The 19,775-nt window shown below is 45.9% G+C and overlaps 1 protein-coding gene and 1 pseudogene across 2 annotated transcripts in view; both read left to right on the top strand.

The window, feature by feature from the left end:
• LOC137625309 (lon protease homolog, mitochondrial-like) overlaps window positions 1-19,775 on the top strand; it is a 70,538-nt gene that overhangs the window by 41,724 nt on the left and 9,039 nt on the right. For both annotated transcript variants that reach the window (XM_068356139.1, XM_068356138.1), the window contains exons 12-14: window positions 1,391-1,512; window positions 17,197-17,292; window positions 19,314-19,484. In XM_068356139.1, the coding sequence (XP_068212240.1) occupies window positions 1,391-1,512; window positions 17,197-17,292; window positions 19,314-19,484 (389 nt within the window). The remainder of the gene's footprint in view (window positions 1-1,390; window positions 1,513-17,196; window positions 17,293-19,313; window positions 19,485-19,775) is intronic.
• On the top strand, window positions 16,325-16,442 carry LOC137625802 (5S ribosomal RNA; annotated as a pseudogene).

The raw sequence follows: 19,775 nt of genomic DNA, 5'->3' as shown, positions 1-19,775 counted from the left end.
GCTCAACCACGGATTAATCCTATTTCAATGTATTCTTATGGGAAAATTCGTTTCGACAACCGAACATTTTCTACATCCGAAGTTGGTTCTGGAACGGATTAAATTCGTATGTAGAGGTTCCACTGTATTTGGTATTATGAGTGAAGATTTAAATCTTCATAGTTTATTCATTGCAATTGGGAAATATCTTTCATTGGTAGATGGTTCAAGCCTAGTAAAGAGTTATATAAATCTTTTTAATAAAAGGTTTCATGGCCATTATTGGAAAAGTTATTTTTACCTCTGCCAATGAAGTTGAAAGGAGGTTAGGTTTTATCCTCTGTTTGTGTGTTTGTTTGTTTATGAACAGCTTCCTGGCCACAATTTTAAGTGTAGAGTGATGAAACTTTCAAGGATTAGCTGTTATGTAAAAAGATAAAAATTAATAAATTTTGGAAGGTCATGGTCAAGCAAAATGTCCAATTCACATAATCAGCCGTAAGTTTGGACATTGTTGTCACTGAAACTTCAATCTTGGTTCATATTTGAGTGTTGGAAAATCCACACCACTTAATATATGTTAAGGTCAAAGGTCGAGAAATAAGCTGCCGCAGTGGAGGTCTGCGCTCTACTAAGTACCCCTCTAATTTTTAATACAATAATGCTGTCAAATCATAACATATATCTTGAATGGCATGGATTTTGCTCTGGTACTTTAAAGGATTACAGTGAACCCTCGTTTATCGCGGTAGATAGGTTCCAGTCGCGGCCGCGATAGGTGAAAATCCGCGAAGTAGTGACACCATATTTACCTATTTATTCAACATGTATATTCAGACTTTTAAAACCTTCCCTTGTACGTAGTTCTGTTAACAAACTACCCTTTAATGTACAGAACACTTAATGCATGTACTACAGTACCCTAAACTAAAACAGGCACAAATATTAAAGGTGATTTTATATCATGCATTTCCTAAACACGCTAAAAAGCACGATAAAAAATGGCAACCAATGTTTTGTTTACGTTTATCTCTGATCATAATGAAGAAACAAACTGGAGGTAGAGCTTTGCTTATTACCCAGACATATTTCCCATACTTTTCCCTTAGAACTACATCACATCTTCCTACTTTAGATATATATATATATATATATATATATATATATATATATATATATATATATGTGTGTGTGTATATATATATATTTATATATATACACATACAGTATACATACCTACATATATACATAAATACATGCATACATATATATATATATATATTACTGTATATATATGGGTTATGGAAAAAATCCGCGAAGTGGTGAATCCGCGATGGTCGAACCGCGAAGTAGCGAGGGTTCACTGTAATCACTGTTTATAAGCATTTACCAAAAGTAATTTGTATTGCAGAGTTCATCGCTGTAGCACAACTTCGAGGAACAACGCAAGGAAAGATTCTGTGCTTCCATGGTCCTCCGGGTGTTGGCAAGACCAGTATTGCCCGTTCAATTGCCCGTGCTCTGAATAGAGAGGTAAGTGTTACATTTCTATTCATATCTGGCAATATGAATATAATATATATTTATTTATATTATTTACAAGTTTCCAGCCTTCAATGTCTAATTTGACTATTTCTTTGGTAAATTATATACCAAGAGCACTACAAGAAGACATAAATTTAAGTTATTTATTTTGACACATCACGATACAGTAAGATATTGTAAATAGCTTTTAGTTTTCTGCTTTTGAATTAGCTTATTTTTAAAGGAGAGTATTGACTTGATTTCAGAACTACAAAATGCTGCTACTGAAGTGTAATTAACCAAATTTCATGTTATATACTTCTGAAATCATTCACAGTTGTCACAATATTTTCCTTATTTCTATGAATCATCCCAAATATTCATTTTTAAGTATTTAACTTAGCCGGTGAATATATAATAGCTGCAACTCTGTTGCTCGACAGACACATACAGTAAAAACTCGCCAGCGATCGCTATACAGGTTGCGGGTGTGCCCACCAGCGCCAACTGTCGGCCAGATACCACTCTCGATGTAAACAAAGACTCAATTTCTTCTCTGTCGACGTGTCGACAAGACGTACTTTACTCGCTGTTGAACCTGGAGTTTTTCCCATCATCTTTGGTGAAGTACTTTAATTTGGTTTGAGCTTTTGGTACAGGTGTTTTTCTTCAAATAAATCCTTGAACTCTTTTTTGGATCGGATTAATTGTTGATGACTTAGATCGTTTTTTGGAATTTTCCCTTGACTAATTCAAAATGGCTGACCTTTCACAAGTTCCCAAGTTCAGAAAATGTAATGCTAGGGACTGTCATAGGCGTCTTCCAAAGGCTTCTCTCGACCCTCACACTGTTTGTTCCAATTGTCGGGGTAAAACCTGTCAATTGGAAGATCGGTGTGAGGAATGCGTGGGCCTTTCGGAATTCGATTTTATCGAATTTGAGAAATATACACGCAGACTAGAGAGAGATAGGGTAAGGAGAAGTTCTTCTAGGTCGGTAGATTTTTCCTCTCCACATGCCCCTGAACCTAATCCTTCCCCTGTAGTGGTTGTTCCTAACCCCCCTCCTAGCACTCAGGAACCGTCGATGCAAGACATGATGCGTGCTATCCATGCCTTGGGGGAGAGAGTTGAGGCCTTGGCAAGTGACCGAAATCAACTCATGGCGGACGTAAAGGAACTAAAGTGCCAAAGTGCCACGGCGGAAAGTGTTAAAGTGCCTAGTGTTTCTCAAAGTGTTGTGAACAGTGTTGCGCTTGAGGGTTCGTCTGTTCGTGCCTGTCGTCCTCCTAGTCCGGGACCTCTTGCAAGCTCCCAAGCCCAGGGGAGAAGCAATGTCGTATGACTCATGGGTTCGAGAGGCCTTGATCAGCGAACAGACGTTCCCTCTATGGTATCAGGCGTATCTCTCCAAGATCGCCCCTACCAACGTAAGACGAGAGAGCCCATCCGTCACGCATGCACCAGTGCGACCGGACTCGGCGAGTCAAACGTTGCCCACACCTTTGCCGTTTTCTCATCAGTTATCGGATGAGGAACTGTCAGATGAGGACGTTGCTGAACCACAAGAGGATCAACCTTCAGAACTTGATGAGCCTAAGGCAGTTCAACCATCCTTGGACTTTAGAAAAGTCATGGCTGTGTTTAAGGAGTTGTTCCCTGACCACTTTATTTCTGTGGCTCCTCGTTCGCCGCCGTCAGAGTTTGTCTTAGGCGTTCCGACTACCATGCCTGCCTTTACTAAACTCGTTCTCTCTCGCTCATCCAAGAGAGCGTTACGGCTGTTAGGCGATTGGTTAGAGACCAAGAGGAGTTTAGGGAAGACAGCATTTGCCTTCCCCCCATCTAAACTCTCGTCTAGATCGAGCGTCTGGTATGCCACGGGAGAAGTTCTCGGCTTGGGAGTTCCTGCCTCTGCCCAGGGCGACTTCTCAAGTCTTGTAGACTCTCCCCGCCGCCTTGCCATGAGACGCTCGAAGATATGTTGGTCACCCTCGGACCTGGACCACCTTCTTAAAGGTATATTTAGGGCGTTCGAAGTCTTTAACTTCCTAGACTGGTGTTTAGGAGCCCTGAGTAGGAAAATCTCTTCTGCTGATAAGGATGTTTCCTTACTCATTATGTCCTGCATGGACAAGGCCATCCGTGATGGGTCCAACGAACTTGCCGCTTCATTCACGTCCGGAGTCCTGAAGAAACGAGAGTCTCTATGTTCTTTCCTGTCTGCTGGAGTGACGCCATGCCAAAGATCTGAGCTACTCTTTGCGCCCTTATCCAAGTGCCTATTTCCTGAAGTCTTGGTCAAGGAAATTGCCTTGTCTTTAGTGCAGAAGGACACCCACGATCTAGTTGCGTCCTCGGCTCGCAAAGCTCCCCCTTTGCCTTCATTGTCTGCTAGACCTAGGATAGACACTCCAGCGTCTCGGTTTATCCCGCCCTTTCGTGGCAGAGCCTCCAGCAGGGGAGGTGCTCGTGCCGAAGGGAAGAGAGGGAAGAGGAAAGGATCCAAGTCCTCTAAGGGCAGAGTCTGACTGCCCGCAACTTCAGACAGCAGTAGGTGCCAGACTCAAGAACTTCTGGCAAGCCTGGGAGAAGAGAGGCGCAGATCAACAATCTGTGAGGTTGCTCAGAGAGGGGTACAAAATCCCTTTTGTACGCAAACCCCCTCTAGCGACGTCCCCCATCGATCTCTCTCCCAGGTACAGAGAGGAAGAAAAGAGACAAGCCCTGAAACTGGAAGTGTCTCTTTTGCTAGAGAAGGGAGCGGTGGTCAAAGTCTCGGACCTTCAATCACCGGGGTTTTACAACCGTCTCTTCCTAGTATCAAAGAAGACAGGAGGTTGGAGACCGGTGCTAGACGTCAGTGCTCTGAATGTCTTTGTCACAAAGACGAAGTTTTCCATGGAGACCACAAAGTCAGTCCTAGCAGCGGTCAGAAAGGAAGACTGGATGGTCTCTCTAGACCTAAGGGACGCCTACTTCCACATCCCCATTCACTCAGACTCCCAACCTTTTCTGAGATTCGTCTTCGAAGATGTGGTGTACCAGTTTCGGGCCCTGTGCTTTGGCCTAAGCACAGCTCCTCTCGTGTTTACGAGGCTTATGAGGAATGTGGCGAAATTCCTCCACTTATCGGACATCCGAGCCTCCCTTTATTTGGACGACTGGCTTCTCAGAGCCTCTTCCAGTCATCGCTGTCTGAAGGATCTCAATTGGACTCTAGATCTGACCAAGGAATTGGGACTCCTAGTCAATTTGGAAAAGTCGCAGCTGGTCCCATCCCAAACTATTCTGTATTTAGGGATGGAGATTCACAGTCAAGCTTTTCGGGCTTTTCCGTCGGCCCCCAGAATAGATCAAGCCCTGCTCTCCATCCAGAAGATGCTGAAGAAAGAACGCTGCTCAGTCAGGCTGTGGATGAGTCTGGTAGGGACGCTGTCATCCCTGGAGCAATTTGTCTCACTAGGAAGGCTTCACCTCCGTCCTCTTCAATTCCATCTGGCTTTTCACTGGAAAAAGGACAAGACGCTAGAGGCAGTCTCGATCCCGATTTCCGAAAAGATAAAGTCTTGTCTGACTTGGTGGAAGGACAATATCAGCCTACGAGAGGGTCTTCCCCTGGCAGTTCAGATACCCAACCACGTTCTCTTCTCGGACGCATCGGACTTGGGCTGGGGCGCGACGCTGGACGGTCGGGAATGCTCAGGTCTGTGGAACTCGAGTCAGAGGAGCATGCATATCAACAGCAAGGAGCTTTTGGCGGTTCATCTGGCCTTGAGAAGCTTCGAGTATCTCCTTCGAGGCAAAGTGGTGGAAGTAAACTCGGACAACACCACGGCCTTGGCGTACATCTCCAAACAGGGAGGTACCCACTCACTGACGTTGTACGAGATCGCAAGGGACCTGCTCATCTGGTCAAAAGATCGAGGCATCTCCCTAGTAACGAGGTTCATCCAGGGCGACTTGAACGTCCTAGCAGATTGTCTCAGTCGGAAAGGTCAAGTAATTCCAACCGAATGGACCCTCCACAAGGATGTGTGCAAGAGACTTTGGGCGACTTGGGGTCAACCCACCATAGATCTCTTTGCAACCTCGCTGACCAAGAGGCTTCCTATCTATTGCTCTCCAGTCCCGGACCCAGCAGCAATACACATAGATGCCTTCCTCCTAGATTGGTCACATCTGGATCTTTACGCATTCCCACCATTCAAGATTGTCAACAAGGTACTGCAGAAATTCGCCTCTCACGAAGGGACAAGGTTGACGTTAGTTGCTCCCCTCTGGCCCGCGAGAGAATGGTTCACCGAGGTACTTCGATGGTTAGTAGACGTTCCCAGAAGTCTTCCTCTAAGAGTAGACCTTCTACGTCAGCCACACGTAAAGAAGGTACTGTACACCAAAGCCTCCACGCTCTTCGTCTGACTGCCTTCAGACTATCGAAAGACTCTCGAGAGCTAGAGGCTTTTCGAAGGAGGCAGCCAGTGCGATTGCTAGAGCAAGGAGAGCTTCTACCATTAGAGTCTACCAATCGAAGTGGGAAGTCTTCCGAGACTGGTGCAAGTCAGTTTCCGTATCCTCGACCAGTACCTCTGTAGCCCAAATAGCTGATTTTCTCTTATACCTGAGAAAAGGACGATCCCTTTCAGCTCCCACTATCAAGGGCTACAGAAGCATGTTGGCCTCGGTCTTCCGGCATAGAGGCTTAGATCTTTCCAACAATAAAGATCTGCAAGACCTCCTTAAGTCTTTCGAGACCACTAAGGAGCGTCGTTTGGCTACTCCTGGGTGGAATTTAGACGTGGTCCTAAGATTCCTCATGTCAGACAGGTTTGAGCCTTTACAGTCAGCCTCCCTGAAAGATCTCACTCTTAAGACTCTTTTCCTGGTATGCTTAGCCTCGGCTAAAAGAGTCAGTGAGATTCATGCCTTCAGCAAGAACATCGGGTTTTCGTCAGAAAAAGCTACTTGTTCTCTGCAACTTGGTTTCCTAGCCAAAAATGAGCTACCTTCTCGTCCTTGGCCTAAATCTTTCGATATTCCTAGCTTATCGGAGATCGTAGGCAATGAACTAGAAAGAGTCTTATGCCCTGTTAGAGCTCTTAAGTTCTACTTAGCTCGTACTAAACCTTTACGAGGCCAATCTGAAGCGTTATGGTGTTCAGTTAAGAAACCATCCTTGCCTATGTCAAAGAATGCTTTGTCATATTTTATCAGATTGTTAATACGAGAAGCTCATTCACACTTAAGTGAGGAAGACCGATCTTTGCTTAAGGTTAAGACGCACGAGGTTAGAGCTGTAGCAACTTCCGTGGCCTTTAAGCAAAATAGATCTCTGCAAAGTATCATGGACGCAACCTATTGGAGAAGCAAGTCAGTGTTTGCGTCATTTTACTTGAAAGATGTCCAGTCTCTTTACGAGAACTGCTACACACTGGGACCATTCGTAGCAGCGAGTGCAGTAGTGGGTGAGGGCTCAACCACTACAATTCCCTAATTCCATATCCTTTTAATCTGTCTCTTGAAATGTTTTAATGTTGTTTTTATGGGTTGTCCAGAAGGCTAAGAAGCCTTTCGCATCCTGGTTGATTTGGCGGGTGGTCAAAGTCATTTCTTGAGAGCGCCCAGATTAGGGGTTTGATGAGGTCCTGTTGTATGGGTTGCAGCCCTTGATACTTCAGCTCCTAGGGGTCTGTCAGCATCCTAAGAGGATCGCTGGGCTCCGTAAGGAAGACGTACTTACAAGGCAGAGTAATCGTCTAAGTCGACTTCCTTACCAGGTACCTATTTATTTTGGTTTTGTTATATTGATAACTGTCAAAATGAAATAAAAAACTCTTAGCTTATACGATGTAAACATATTTAAATCTGGTCTCTACCCACCTCCTTGGGTGTGAATCAGCTATTATATATTCACCGGCTAAGTTAAATATTTAAAAATGATATTTTAATTATAAAATAAATTTTTGAATATACTTACCCGGTGAATATATAAATTAAACGACCCTCCCTTCCTCCCCAATAGAGACGCAGTGGGATGAGAAGAAATTGAGTCTTTGTTTACATCGAGAGTGGTATCTGGCCGACAGTTGGCGCTGGTGGGCACACCCGCAACCTGTATAGCGATCGCTGGCGAGTTTTTACTGTATGTGTCTGTCGAGCAACAGAGTTGCAGCTATTATATATTCACCGGGTAAGTATATTCAAAAATTTATTTTATAATTAAAATATCATATTACTTTTTTCTAGAAACCCACTTACTAGTAAACATTTTTGAATTTTCTCATTTTCTTTTGCTTCAACCAATACATGCCCTTGAGAATCACCCAAGATATGTATGAGAGAGCACAAGCAAATGTTAAGAGCAGTATAGGCCTAACAGAAAGTTTCCCAGTAAATGTGGGACTACATCAGGGGTCTGCATTGAGCCCTTACCTATTTGATCTGGTCATGGACGTAGTAACACAAGGTATTAGTGATCAGTCTCCTTGGTGTATGCTTTTTGCTGATGATGTTATACTGTGTAGCACTAGGCGAGAGGTAGTAGAAGAGAAACTGGAGGAGTGGAGAAGAGAAAAGGGAAAATAGGGGATTGAAGATCAGCAGGAAAAAGACAGAGTATTTGAGATTGAAAAATGGGGAAGATAGTTTAAAAGAAGAAGAGTTGAAAAGAGTTGAAAATTTCAGGTATTTAGGATCAACACTTGCAGAGGATGGTGATCTTGGGGCAGAAATAAACCACAGAATACAAGCAGGATGGAAGAATTGGGAAAAAGTGCGTGGAGTACTATGCGACAGGAAAACAGGGGTTAAGTCGAAAGGTAAAGTACACAGGACAGTTGTGAGACCGGCAATGATGTATGGAGCGGAGACGTGGGCAATAAAGAAGACAGAAGAGATGAGACTGGATGTGGTAGAGATGAGAATGTTGAGATGGATGTGTGGGGTGACAAGAAGAGATAAGATACGGAATAAGGTAATTAGGGGTACCACAGGAGTTTGAGAACTATCAGATAAGATCCAAGAAAGTAGACTGAGGTGGTATGGTCATGTCATGAGAAGAAATGAACAGTATATTGGGAGGTGAGTGATGGAAATGAAGGTACAGGGAACGAGAAGGAGAGGGAGAACAAAGCGAAGGTGGATGGACTGTATCAAGGATGACCTTCGATCAAAGGGATTAACCGGTGTTGAAGTGTGGGACAGAGGTAGATGGAGAACGCTGGCCAGAAACATTGACCCCACATAGAAGTGGGAAAAGATGCAGACAAAGAAGAAGAAGAATACATGCCCTTAATATGTAATAAAGCTCTCTACCATAAAGTTGTAGGAAGCCAGATTGTCGCATCAGAAAATATACAGTAGTTTTCAGTTTACTCCATCGACTGACTGTGATTGAACACACTTTCAGATTGTTTATGTACTGCATACTAAGTTTTAAGATGTCTTTCCCTGATTTAGATCACAATTAATGCCTGGAATGTGCAGGGGAATTATTTCTTGAATATCATGTTCCGCATACCCTTGTATCGTGTTTGGGGTAATTCTGTGATTTAAATAATCTTGGCAAAGAGTGCATTTCACTCTTGGTACTTCTAGTGGTAGTAAAGGGGAAATGTTTTAATAGTTAACGATCAAGTTAACAGTTTTAGCAAGGCGGGGAAGACTAGACTAGTTGATTGTAGCTGGATGACGATGATATTGACATATCTCCACATTTAGGCAACGCATAAGTTCGGCCATTTTTCAATAGTGATGAGTTTCACAAGCTCTTGACATCACTTGTTCCCTTTGTTTAAATACAGTATCAGAAATGTAATGGTGGTAATTTTGGTCTCTCAGCCTATTATCAAACTTAACCCAACTGCTCATAGTCATAATAGATTAATAGCTTTTCATTCAGTAAGGGTTCTGAACTCCACAGATTCGAAAGTCTCACACAGAATCTCGAAATCTTGACAAACTTTAGTTCCTTCAGCTGCTAAACCCTTGTTGCAATTCCACATGTCTGGTCCCTCGATTAGACAGCTAGATTGTGAGGCAGACGACCAAAGAGGGTGTTGTGATCCCAATATCCCTCCACTCACTATAGTAAGGTCTTCTCATTAGTCTCATATTATGTATGATTCCTTTAAAACTCTGTGGGAGTTAACAAAATTTTAACTAAAATTGTATTTGTTCCAACACAAATACTCACCGAGAACTACTTTTCTTGGAGTCACTTGTGAATCCCTCAATCTCGACCAAGGTTTTTCCCGCCGTTACCCCCCTTACTCCGCTCTACATAGGCTTACCCCCGCCGCCAGAGAATGCGCCCTGAGCGCAGGATTAGGGCAGGTCACTGCTTCTCTGGGTCAGCGTCCTCATTAAGTTCCTTGGTCGTGAGCAGTACACAGCTCACTCTCGTCTCTCTCGATCCTTTGGCGCGTTTGTGTTCCACGTGTTTCCAGCGTGGGGACTTGTGTTTTTGCGTAGTGCGTTATTCGCAAGTGTTACAGTGCGTTCTCCCTGTGTATATCCCCAGTGTACTTATAGCTCACTAGTGTTATGCCATTCGTGTGCGAACGATGGAGCATGTGCGCCGTTGCCCTGGGCCTAGAGCCGGAAAGTCGTGTGGGGCTTTCCTCTCAAAGCCAGAGGTAGACCCTCACTCCCTTTGTTCCACGTGTAGGGGGAAAGTTTGCTCCTCCGCGGACACGTGTCCGGAGTGCGTAAGTTGGGATGATATCCAGTGGGTACGCTACGGTACCAAAAAGAAGAAATCTTCTAAGCGTTCCCCCAGGAAGATTAGTGTCGTTTCTTCGTTACCGTCGGCCAGTGATCGGTCCGACGAAGCCTCGGCTTCTCTGTCTCCTTCGCAGAGGAGAGGGCAAGAAGCCTCCAGTGTTGTAGATAGTCAAGGCGTTCTTCCCAGGGAACCCAGTGCGAGGGAAGAACCAAGGGCGGGCCCCTCTAGGGCTAACGAAGGGTCCGGTAGTGCTTCAGGTGAATCAGGCCTTGTGGTGGGGGACCACGCATCCTCTGAAGACCCCGTATGGGGCAGTGTTGTTGTTTCAGAGTCTCCTCCGCCCTCGTGGGCCGGTGCATCGGGCTCTCCCTCGCCAGGGGACAGCCAAACTAGAGTTCGCCGCCCGAGTATCGATGCCTTCGGGTGGAAGTTGCCGAAGACGCCAGGGAGGTCACCGCTAAGAATGGACGTGACCCTGGACCCCTGGCCCCCTGGCATGGATAGATTAGACTCTGTGCCGACGATCTCCACGGCGGTTCCCGAGGACTTCCTCCAGCATTCGATCTCGGACGTCCGACGGCGAGAAAATTCCCCCGCGGATCATGCTGGCAGCCGTTACGCGAGGAACGTGGCGCCGTCGGACTCGTCAGAGGTAGACTCATCCTCCGAGGAAGAAGTCGGGGAAACGACGCAGGGGAAGGGAGCTGTCCGAAAGCGATCATTCCCGCTCTAGGTCAAGGTCGCGGCCTAGCAAGAAGCGCTCCCGCTCCCATTCCCGTAAGTGTAGGAGAAATGCCTCTCCCGGGGGCGCCTGGGTCTACGTACCTTCAGGAGAGTCCAAGAGGCTCAACTCTCCAGACCCTCATTCCAGTGAACGTGCGTTTAGGCTGCCGCTCTCTACGCACAGCCTAGAACCGCGCGACCTGGCACGCAGGAAAGACCTCTCACAGAAGCATAAGTCCTCGAGGCCTCCGGTTCACCCCGCCCAGCGGGGGGAAACGCGCTTCTTTGCAGGCAGCCTGACCGAACCAGCCCAGCTGGTGCGGTCATCGAGTAAGAAGGAACGGTTCCCGTTGTCGGGTCAGCCCACCGGGACCGTGACTTCCGCCTCCAGAGCCTTCGGGCAACCGAGGGCCCTCCCTGAGCCGGTGATACCCACCTTGCAGCGAGATACACCCTCTTACGGAGCTCCCTACGGTTACAGGTCGGCCCCCCTGGACCCAAGGGCGGGACGACCGGTCTGCCGAACCAGCAACCCGGCGCCCCTACTCCAGGCCGAGGCCTCGGCTGACGGAGGAGAAGCTCCCCCGTCGGAGGACTCCGCATACAGAAGAGTGGTGGGCCTCATCAGGAGGCACCATGGGATTACAGAACCCTCGGCGCCTAAGGGGAATTCCTGGAGATCAAGCCTCCTGAGAATTACACATCACGACGCCCTTCCGAAGTCCTCCCTGGCCCTTCCTCTTGCCCCAGACCTAGTACTAGGGCAAGAGTACATAGACAACTTGGTGGCCAGCAATGCGGAAGCCCCCAAGTCCCAGAGTGCCTTGAAACTGCTCCAGGGCCTCAAAGCACAAGGGAAAGTATACATTCCAGAAGGGCGGCGCCCAGGCCCCTGTAGAGTGGACCCGGCCTTGGACATCCTGGGACAAGGCGGCTCAGACGAAAGGGCCTCGTCAGCCCCGGTTTCCTTCTCTCCTACGGAAGCCGCCATGATGGAGGAGATGTCGAGGGACCTGGTTAACGTCTCCTCATGGCTGGACTGGTGGGCCTCCACTTTAGTAAACGTGCAAGCCTCCATCGACCCCGAAGATCCTGAGCAGCAGAACCTCCTGACGGACCTTCTCACCTCCTGGGGGAAAACTCTGAAGTTTCTAGCGTACCAGGCGCTCGCCCTGACGGCCAACTGGGTACTAAGGAAACGAGACACGGTACTAGCCAAGGTGTCGAGGAGGATCCCGGACAGAGAGGCCCGAGCTGTTCGTAGCCTACCCTTGTGGGGTGAGTCTCTGTTCCCATTAAAAGAGCTGGAAAACCTAATGGAGAAAGTGTCCAAGAAGAAAGAGGCCAACGTCCCCAGACAGGCGTCATCTAGAAGGCCGCCATACAGGAGAGCCGCCTCGGATAGCGCCGTGACTCCTCAGGCCGCCCCCAACACTTCGAGGAGGGACGCCCCTTCCTCCTCCTGGACAACAACTCCTCAGCCCTCCCGCAGAGGAGCACCAGCTTCTTCCAGCTCCTTCAGGTCGGGGTACTCCGCCTCTAAGAGAGGCAGATCAGGCCGCCCCTCTAGGAGAAGGTAGAGGGAGAGGCCCCCTACTCCCGCCCAAGCCTCGGGTTGGGGGATGCCTCAGACCTCATTGGCAAGCATGGAAAGCACAAGGAGCGGATCCTTGGACGGTGTCCGTCCTGAAAGAAGGCTACAGGCTCCCCTTCATAGCGGACCCACCCCCTCTTATTCCAGCCAGCCAGACAGAATGGTTGGCCCCCAGGGACCCGATGAAAAGGGCCACCCTTCAAGAGGAGATTTCCTCCATGTTGGAGAAGGGGGCCATGGAAGAGGTCCTTCTCCCAGGCCCAGGCTTCTACAGCCGCCTGTTCCTGGTAGAGAAAGCAACGGGGGGGTGGAGACCCGTGATAGACCTGTCGGCCCTCAACAAGTTTGTCAAGAAGACGGACTTCAAGATGGACACCCCAAAATCCGTCCTGATGTCCTTGAGGGAGAAAGATTACATGATGACGATCGACCTCAAGGACGCATACTTCCAGATCCCTGTCCACCCGTCGAGTCGGAAGTTCCTCCGGGTAAAATGGGGTTCCCAGATCCTGCAGTTCAAGACCCTTTGCTTCGGTCTGTCGACGGCCCCTCAAGTGTTCACGAGGGTCTTCGCGACAGTCTCAGTGTGGGCTCACGAATGGGGTATCCGTCTCATCAGATACCTAGACGACTGGTTGCTCCTTTCCAACTCAAAGGCCCTCTTGGAGGAACAAGGGAGAAACCTCCTCCAGTTCTGCAGGAATCTGGGAATCGTAATCAATCTGGAAAAGTCGAACTTAACACCATCCAACAGAATGGGATACTTGGGGATGACGTTGGATACCGTGCAGGGGAAGGTTTTCCCCTCGGAAGACAGGATACGGAACCTCAAGCACATCATTCAGCCGTTCCTGTCAGAACATTCCAGGAGGGCGAGAGACTGGCAGAGACTGATAGGTCACCTGGTCTCATTGGAGAAACTGGTTCCCCAAGGGAGGATGAGGCTCAGACCCATTCAATGGAACCTCAAGAGCCTCTGGTCCCAGACAGGCTCTCAGAAGGCGTTAATTCCAATCCTTCCAGACACGAGAACCTCCCTAGAATGGTGGCACTGCCAGTCGAACTCCCTCAAGGGGATGCCCCTCGGGTCCTGTCCCCCCGAGTACCTCCTGTTCACAGACGCCTCCAACCAAGGGTGGGGGGCCCACCTTCTGGAAGAGACAGCAAGCGGTACCTGGTCGGAGAGCGAAAAGCGTCTCCACATCAATGTCCTAGAACTAAGAGCAGTCCAGAAGGCATGTCTTCACTTTGCAAGTCGGCTAAAGGGAAACACCGTGGCGTTAATGTGCGACAACGCCACGGTAGTGGCCTACATAAAGAAGCAAGGGGGCATGAGATCGAAAGAACTGTGCGACCTCGCCATAAGCATCCTACATTGGGCGGACGAGCAGCAAGTGGTGCTGCTAGCAAGGTTCATCCCCGGGAAGAAAAACGTGCTAGCCGACGGCCTCAGCAGAATGGGTCAAATAGTGGGGACAGAGTGGTCTCTACACCCAGAAGTAGCCAGACTCATCATTCAACGCTGGGGCTCCCCGGTGATGGACCTCTTTGCAACAAAGCTCAACGCCCAACTACCGGTCTATTGCTCCCCGGTCCCAGACCAAAAGGCAGCCCTAGAAGACGCCTTCCAGCACAAGTGGGACAACCTGGACGTGTACGCTTTTCCCCCCTTCACGCTGATAAGGCAGGTACTCAACAGAGTAAGGGCCTCCCGAAACCTAAGGATAACTTTGGTAGCGCCCTGGTGGCCGGAGAGAGAGTGGTTCGCGGACCTAAAAGACCTAGCGAGCCAACCGCCTTGGCCTCTGCCCGCCAGGTCAGACCTCCTGCACCAACCGCACTTCCTCAGGCTCCACGACAACCCTCTCTCTCTTAGCCTTCACGCCTGGAGACTATCGAGCGGCTCTTGAAGAAGGAGGGGTACTCCTCCGCCACAGCTAAGAGAATGTCCCTATACCTGAGGAAATCCTCTACCGTGGTATACCAGGCGAAGTGATGCTCGGAGAAACACATTAGACCTCTTAAAGCTTCGGTCCCGGACATAGCTGAGTTTCTGGTGTATCTTAGAGATGAAGTGGGAATGTCAATCCCAGCCATTAAAGGAGTTCGAGCCGCCTTAGGCCAAGTCTTCCTCCTGAAAGGCATCGACCTGGGGACCTCGAAACACATAGCGATGCTGATTAGGAATTTCGAGCAGTCCTGCCCCCCTCAAGCTAGGAGAGTGCCCAGGTGGGACCTAGCCAAGGTCTTGAAGATGCTAAGTCGTCCTCCCTTTGAACCCCTGAAAGATATCGGGGACAAAGACCTCACCCTCAAGACCGTCTTCTTGCTAGCCTTAGCTTCGGCTAAGAGAGTGGGCGAGATCCATGGTCTGTCTTACGACGTTTCGCACTGCAAAGGGTGGAAAGAAGTGTCCTTCAGGTTCGTGCCCTCCTTTGTGGCGAAGACTCAGAACCCAGCAGTCTGGGACCCGAGGTTTGAAGGTTTCTCAATTCCGGCCATTCCCAAGACAGGCATTACGGAAGACTTGAAGTTATGCCCAGTACGGACGCTCAGAAAGTACCTGGAAAGGACAGCTCATCTCCGACCAGGTACCAAGAACCTCTTCGTTTCCACAGGTGTTAATAAGAAACAAGTTTCCAAGAACACCATTTCCTTCTGGCTGAGACAAGTCATCGCTAGAACCTATGAAGAGGATAGAATGGCAGTGCCAGGCACTCCCCGCCCCCATGACATCAGGGGTCTGAGCACCTCCTTGGCCTTTGAGAGAAACATGGCGGTGGGGCAGATCCTGCAGGCAGGCACTTGATCGCACCAGTCGACCTTTACTGCCCACTACCTCAAGGATTATTCAAGAAAATCCTCGGACGGGTTCTCCATTGGGACAGTCATTGCCGCCCTCCAAGCTGTGTAGCGGTAGGCCAGAAGCTGTCCCCAACGGTGAACAAATTCTTCGCGACTACATCAGGAGAAAATCGCCAGAAGAAATTTTAAGAGGTGAGTCTTAGATAATAGCGTAAGGTTCCGCAGTTACCCTCACTCCGCACTCTGATAGGCCCCGCATTCCATAGCCCTCTAGGCACTATGTGCCGAGTCAAGTGTCAGAATAGCACTCCCGCCTCCTAAAGTATAAGTCTCCAAGAAAAGTAGTTCTCGGTGAGTATTTGTGTTGGAACAAATCAAAAATTTTAAATAATTTTTATTTTTCCTAACATACTCACCGAGAACTACTTTTCGGGTAATGGCCCTCCCTTCCGTCCCCGAGTGCCATCCTTCCATTGCCAGGTTGGGCTAAGCGACGAACTTAATGAGGACGCTGACCCAGAGAAGCAGTGACCTGCCCTAATCCTGCCCTCAGGGCGCATTCTCTGGCTGCGGGGGTAAGCTTATGTAGAGCGGAGTAAGGTGGGTAACGGCGGGAAAAACCTTGGTCGAGATTGAGGGATTCACAAGTGACTCCAAGAAAAGTAGTTCTCGGTGAGTATGTTAGGAAAAATAAAAATTATTTATAATTTGTGATATTTTTGTCATTTTGATGTAATAACTACTTGTTTGGTTAGCTTTCTCCATAGGGAAAGCACTGAGTTTAAATATCCTTTGTAATGAGTGTAATATTTCACGGTTCCTATTGGCAATTATGTTTCAAGTTAGTGTCTATTGAGCCAGAGAATATACACTGAAGCAGTAAAGCTTATACGCTGTTAACAGAACGGCTGCCTTGCTTGCCTCATGACAGTCCAGGAAAGGGATTTTAACCAAGGGGACTTACAGAGAGAGAAGTCAATGGTCATACCATGCTGAAAACAAAGCTTCTCGTCCGATCAGTGAAGTTGAGCAACATGGGTCTGGTTAGTACTTGGATGGGTAACTGCTTGGGAGCACCAGATGCTGTTGGCAATTGAATAGTGGATTTTGGTTTAAAGAGTGAATAATGATATGACGCGTCATGCTCACTTACCAGCCAAGTTGGTGATCAGCCTGTTTAGTTTTTAACTTACAGTATTCTCAAAGGCCAGCAAGTCTTCTCAGGTGGCCGGTAAGTTTGACTTGCCTGCTCGGTTGTTTGAACTAGCCTAACTTCATTAGTCAGGTTTAGTTACACAAGTGTTCCTTCAGGAAAGGTTTTGAGTATTCATAATGCCTTATAGAGTCGACTTCCTCACGTTTGTCTCAATTTCTTAATTTACATTATTCCTTCTGCATCTTAACTCTTGCATTACCTCTAATACCAAGTTCATATATATCCTCTTCCTTCTCCCTACTGAGGAGGGATAATGTCTGCTTTGAAACTGAAAACTATATTTCATAATACAAGAACCTGGACTGGAACCTCTTAGTGCTATAGGGCTCTATTCTTTTGTTAAGGTCATCTATTGGTTGAAGCAAATGAAAATGGGAAAAATATTTAATTTTAAGAATTTTACGGGTAAGTGTCGATTAAACTGGACTTCTGGAGAAAAGGCAATATGAATATCAAGTGAGTATAGAAATAAGAAATTTTATTAAAGCTAATCCTTTATATTATTTCACATGTCCATAATTTTTTCCATAGCTTCATCCAGTGTTAATAAATGGAAAGCTTGATGAGGCATTCTTGTATAAGCAAAAAGATATCTCTTTTACTCAAAGTCTCTTCTTTTTTTCTCTTCAGTATTTCAGATTCAGCGTTGGAGGTATGACAGACGTAGCAGAAATTAAAGGTCACAGAAGGACTTACGTCGGCGCAATGCCGGGGAAATTAATTCAGGTTGGTAAGGAAGCAGCTCAGTTAGTCTTTAGGAACACCCACTTATACAAGATAAAGCAGAAGATGACATTGAACTATGGCAGGGTCTTTCCTGTGTCCCTTCATTTTCCATTTGTACTCGCATTATAGCAGCCTTTGACTTTTACTCCATTCTTACATCCTTTCTCCTACCTAGCTATCTGACTTCTTTGAACTTATTTCATAGAGCAGTTGAGGGGTTTTCTCCACATTTATACCTCCACACTCGATGGACTCCTCGGCTCGAGTGCTGAAACATAATAGCTCAAATTCCAAATGTTCACAACTCAAGCATCTTTAAAATATTTGGAAAATAGAAAGGCAAGAAGCGGCTTGTAACTGACTTTGTGATTACTTATAAATAAGTAACAATTGGTTTATATTTAGCTCTTGAAATGAAGTACTGTACAGTAAATAAATATTTAAACAAGAAAAGCAATTAATGATAATGAGACAAATTAGATTAAGAAACCACACTTCAGAAAGTAAAATTAGTTATATTTTGTAATAGTCTTCAAGGAGATGACAGCCATTAACAAATGACTTGAATACAGTTGATATAGTACAGTATTTGATTTGACACAGTGCACTGTAGGCATTTCTTATGGATCTTTGAAGCATTACTTCAGACCCTACCTCCACCCATATTTGAGCTTTCTACTATAGTTGCACCTGAATGTTGAAAGGCCTCACAGCCACCAGCACTTATCCTTAGGGCCCAAATTCATCAATGCAAATTCACAACTTCAGCCGACAGTTTCTTGATTCCTCGTAACTAATAAAAGACCAGCCAACATTTTCTTGATAACTTGCCACTGATAAAAGACCAACCAACATTTTCTTGATTCCTTGCAACTAATAAAAGACCAGCAACATGTTCTTGATTCCTTGCAACTAAAAAAAAGACCAACCAACATTTTCTTGATTCCTTGCAACTAATAAAAGACCAGCAACATTTTCTTGATTCCTTGCAACTAATAAAAAGACCAACCAACATTTTCTTGATTCCTTGCAACTAATAAAAGACCAGCAACATTTTCTTGATTCCTTGCAAATAAAAAAAAGACCAACCAACATTTTCTTGATTCCTTGTAATTAATAAAAGACCAGCCAACATTTTCTTGATTCCTTGCAACTAATAAAAGACCAACCAACATTTTCTTGATTCCTTGCAACTAAAAAAAAGACCAACCAACATTTTCTTGATTCCTTGTAATTAATAAAAGACCAGCCAACATTTTCTTGATTCCTTGCAACTAATAAAAGACCAGCCAACATTTTCTTGATTCCTTGCAATTAATAAAAGACCAACCAACATTTTCTTGATAACTTGCAACTGATAAAAGACCAACCAGTATTTTCTTGATTCCTTGCAAATAATAAAAGACCAGCAACATTTTCTTGATTCCTTGCAACTAAAAAAAAAACCAACCAACATTTTCTTGATTCCTTGTATCTAATAAAAGACCAGCCAACATTTTTTTGATTCCTTGCAACTAATAAAAGACCAGCCAACATTTTCTTGATTCCTCGTAACTAATAAAAGACCAGCCAACATTTTTTTTATTCCTTGCAACTAATAAAAGACCAGCCAACATCATCTTGATAACTTGCAACTGATAAAAGACCAACCAACATTTTCTTGATTCCTTGCAACTAATAAAAGACCAGCCAACATTTTCTTGATTCCTTGCAACTAATAAAAGACCAACCAACATTTTCTTGATTCCTTGCAACTAATAAAAGACCAGCCAACATTTTCTTGATTCCTTGCAACTAATAAAAGACCAGCCTACATTTTCTTGATTTCTTGCAACTAATAAAAGACCAGCCTACATTTTCTTGATTAATTTCAACTAATAAAAGACCAGCCAATAGTTTTTTGATTCCTCGTGACTAGTAGAAGACCTGCCAATATTTTTTTGAGTCCTTGTAACTAATAAAAGACCAGCCAACATTTTCTTCATTCCTCATGACTGAAAAAAGATCTCCATTGGTTTCAGTGTATGAAGAAGACCAAAACGGAAAATCCCGTCGTGCTGATCGATGAAGTGGACAAGATCGGCAGGGGGTATCAGGGGGACCCTTCTGCGGCGCTACTTGAGCTCCTTGATCCTGAACAAAATGCCAACTTCCTGGACCATTATCTGGATGTCAATGTTGACCTTTCCAAGGTAAATATTTTAATAGGGAATTGAAATGTGATTTTAATTTTAATAGTTTAATTAGAATGTTCTTTGCAAGTGTCTTGAGAATCGTAAAAAGACTAGAATTTTAAAACAAATTATTAATTCTATATTTAGGTGTTTAAAGGAAAAATGTGACAGTTACTGTCTTTATCCTAACTAATGACTTCATAACATTCATACAGTGGTATTCTAACACCATTCCTTGGTCACCATCCTCTAGCAAAGATGTCAAAGTTAAAACAGACGTGAGATTAATTGTATCTAGTAACACATTAC

Source organism: Palaemon carinicauda, chromosome 32 (genome assembly GCF_036898095.1).
Source record: "Palaemon carinicauda isolate YSFRI2023 chromosome 32, ASM3689809v2, whole genome shotgun sequence".
Lineage (NCBI taxonomy): Eukaryota > Metazoa > Arthropoda > Malacostraca > Decapoda > Palaemonidae > Palaemon > Palaemon carinicauda.
This window is presented reverse-complemented; position numbering and strand designations above follow the sequence as displayed.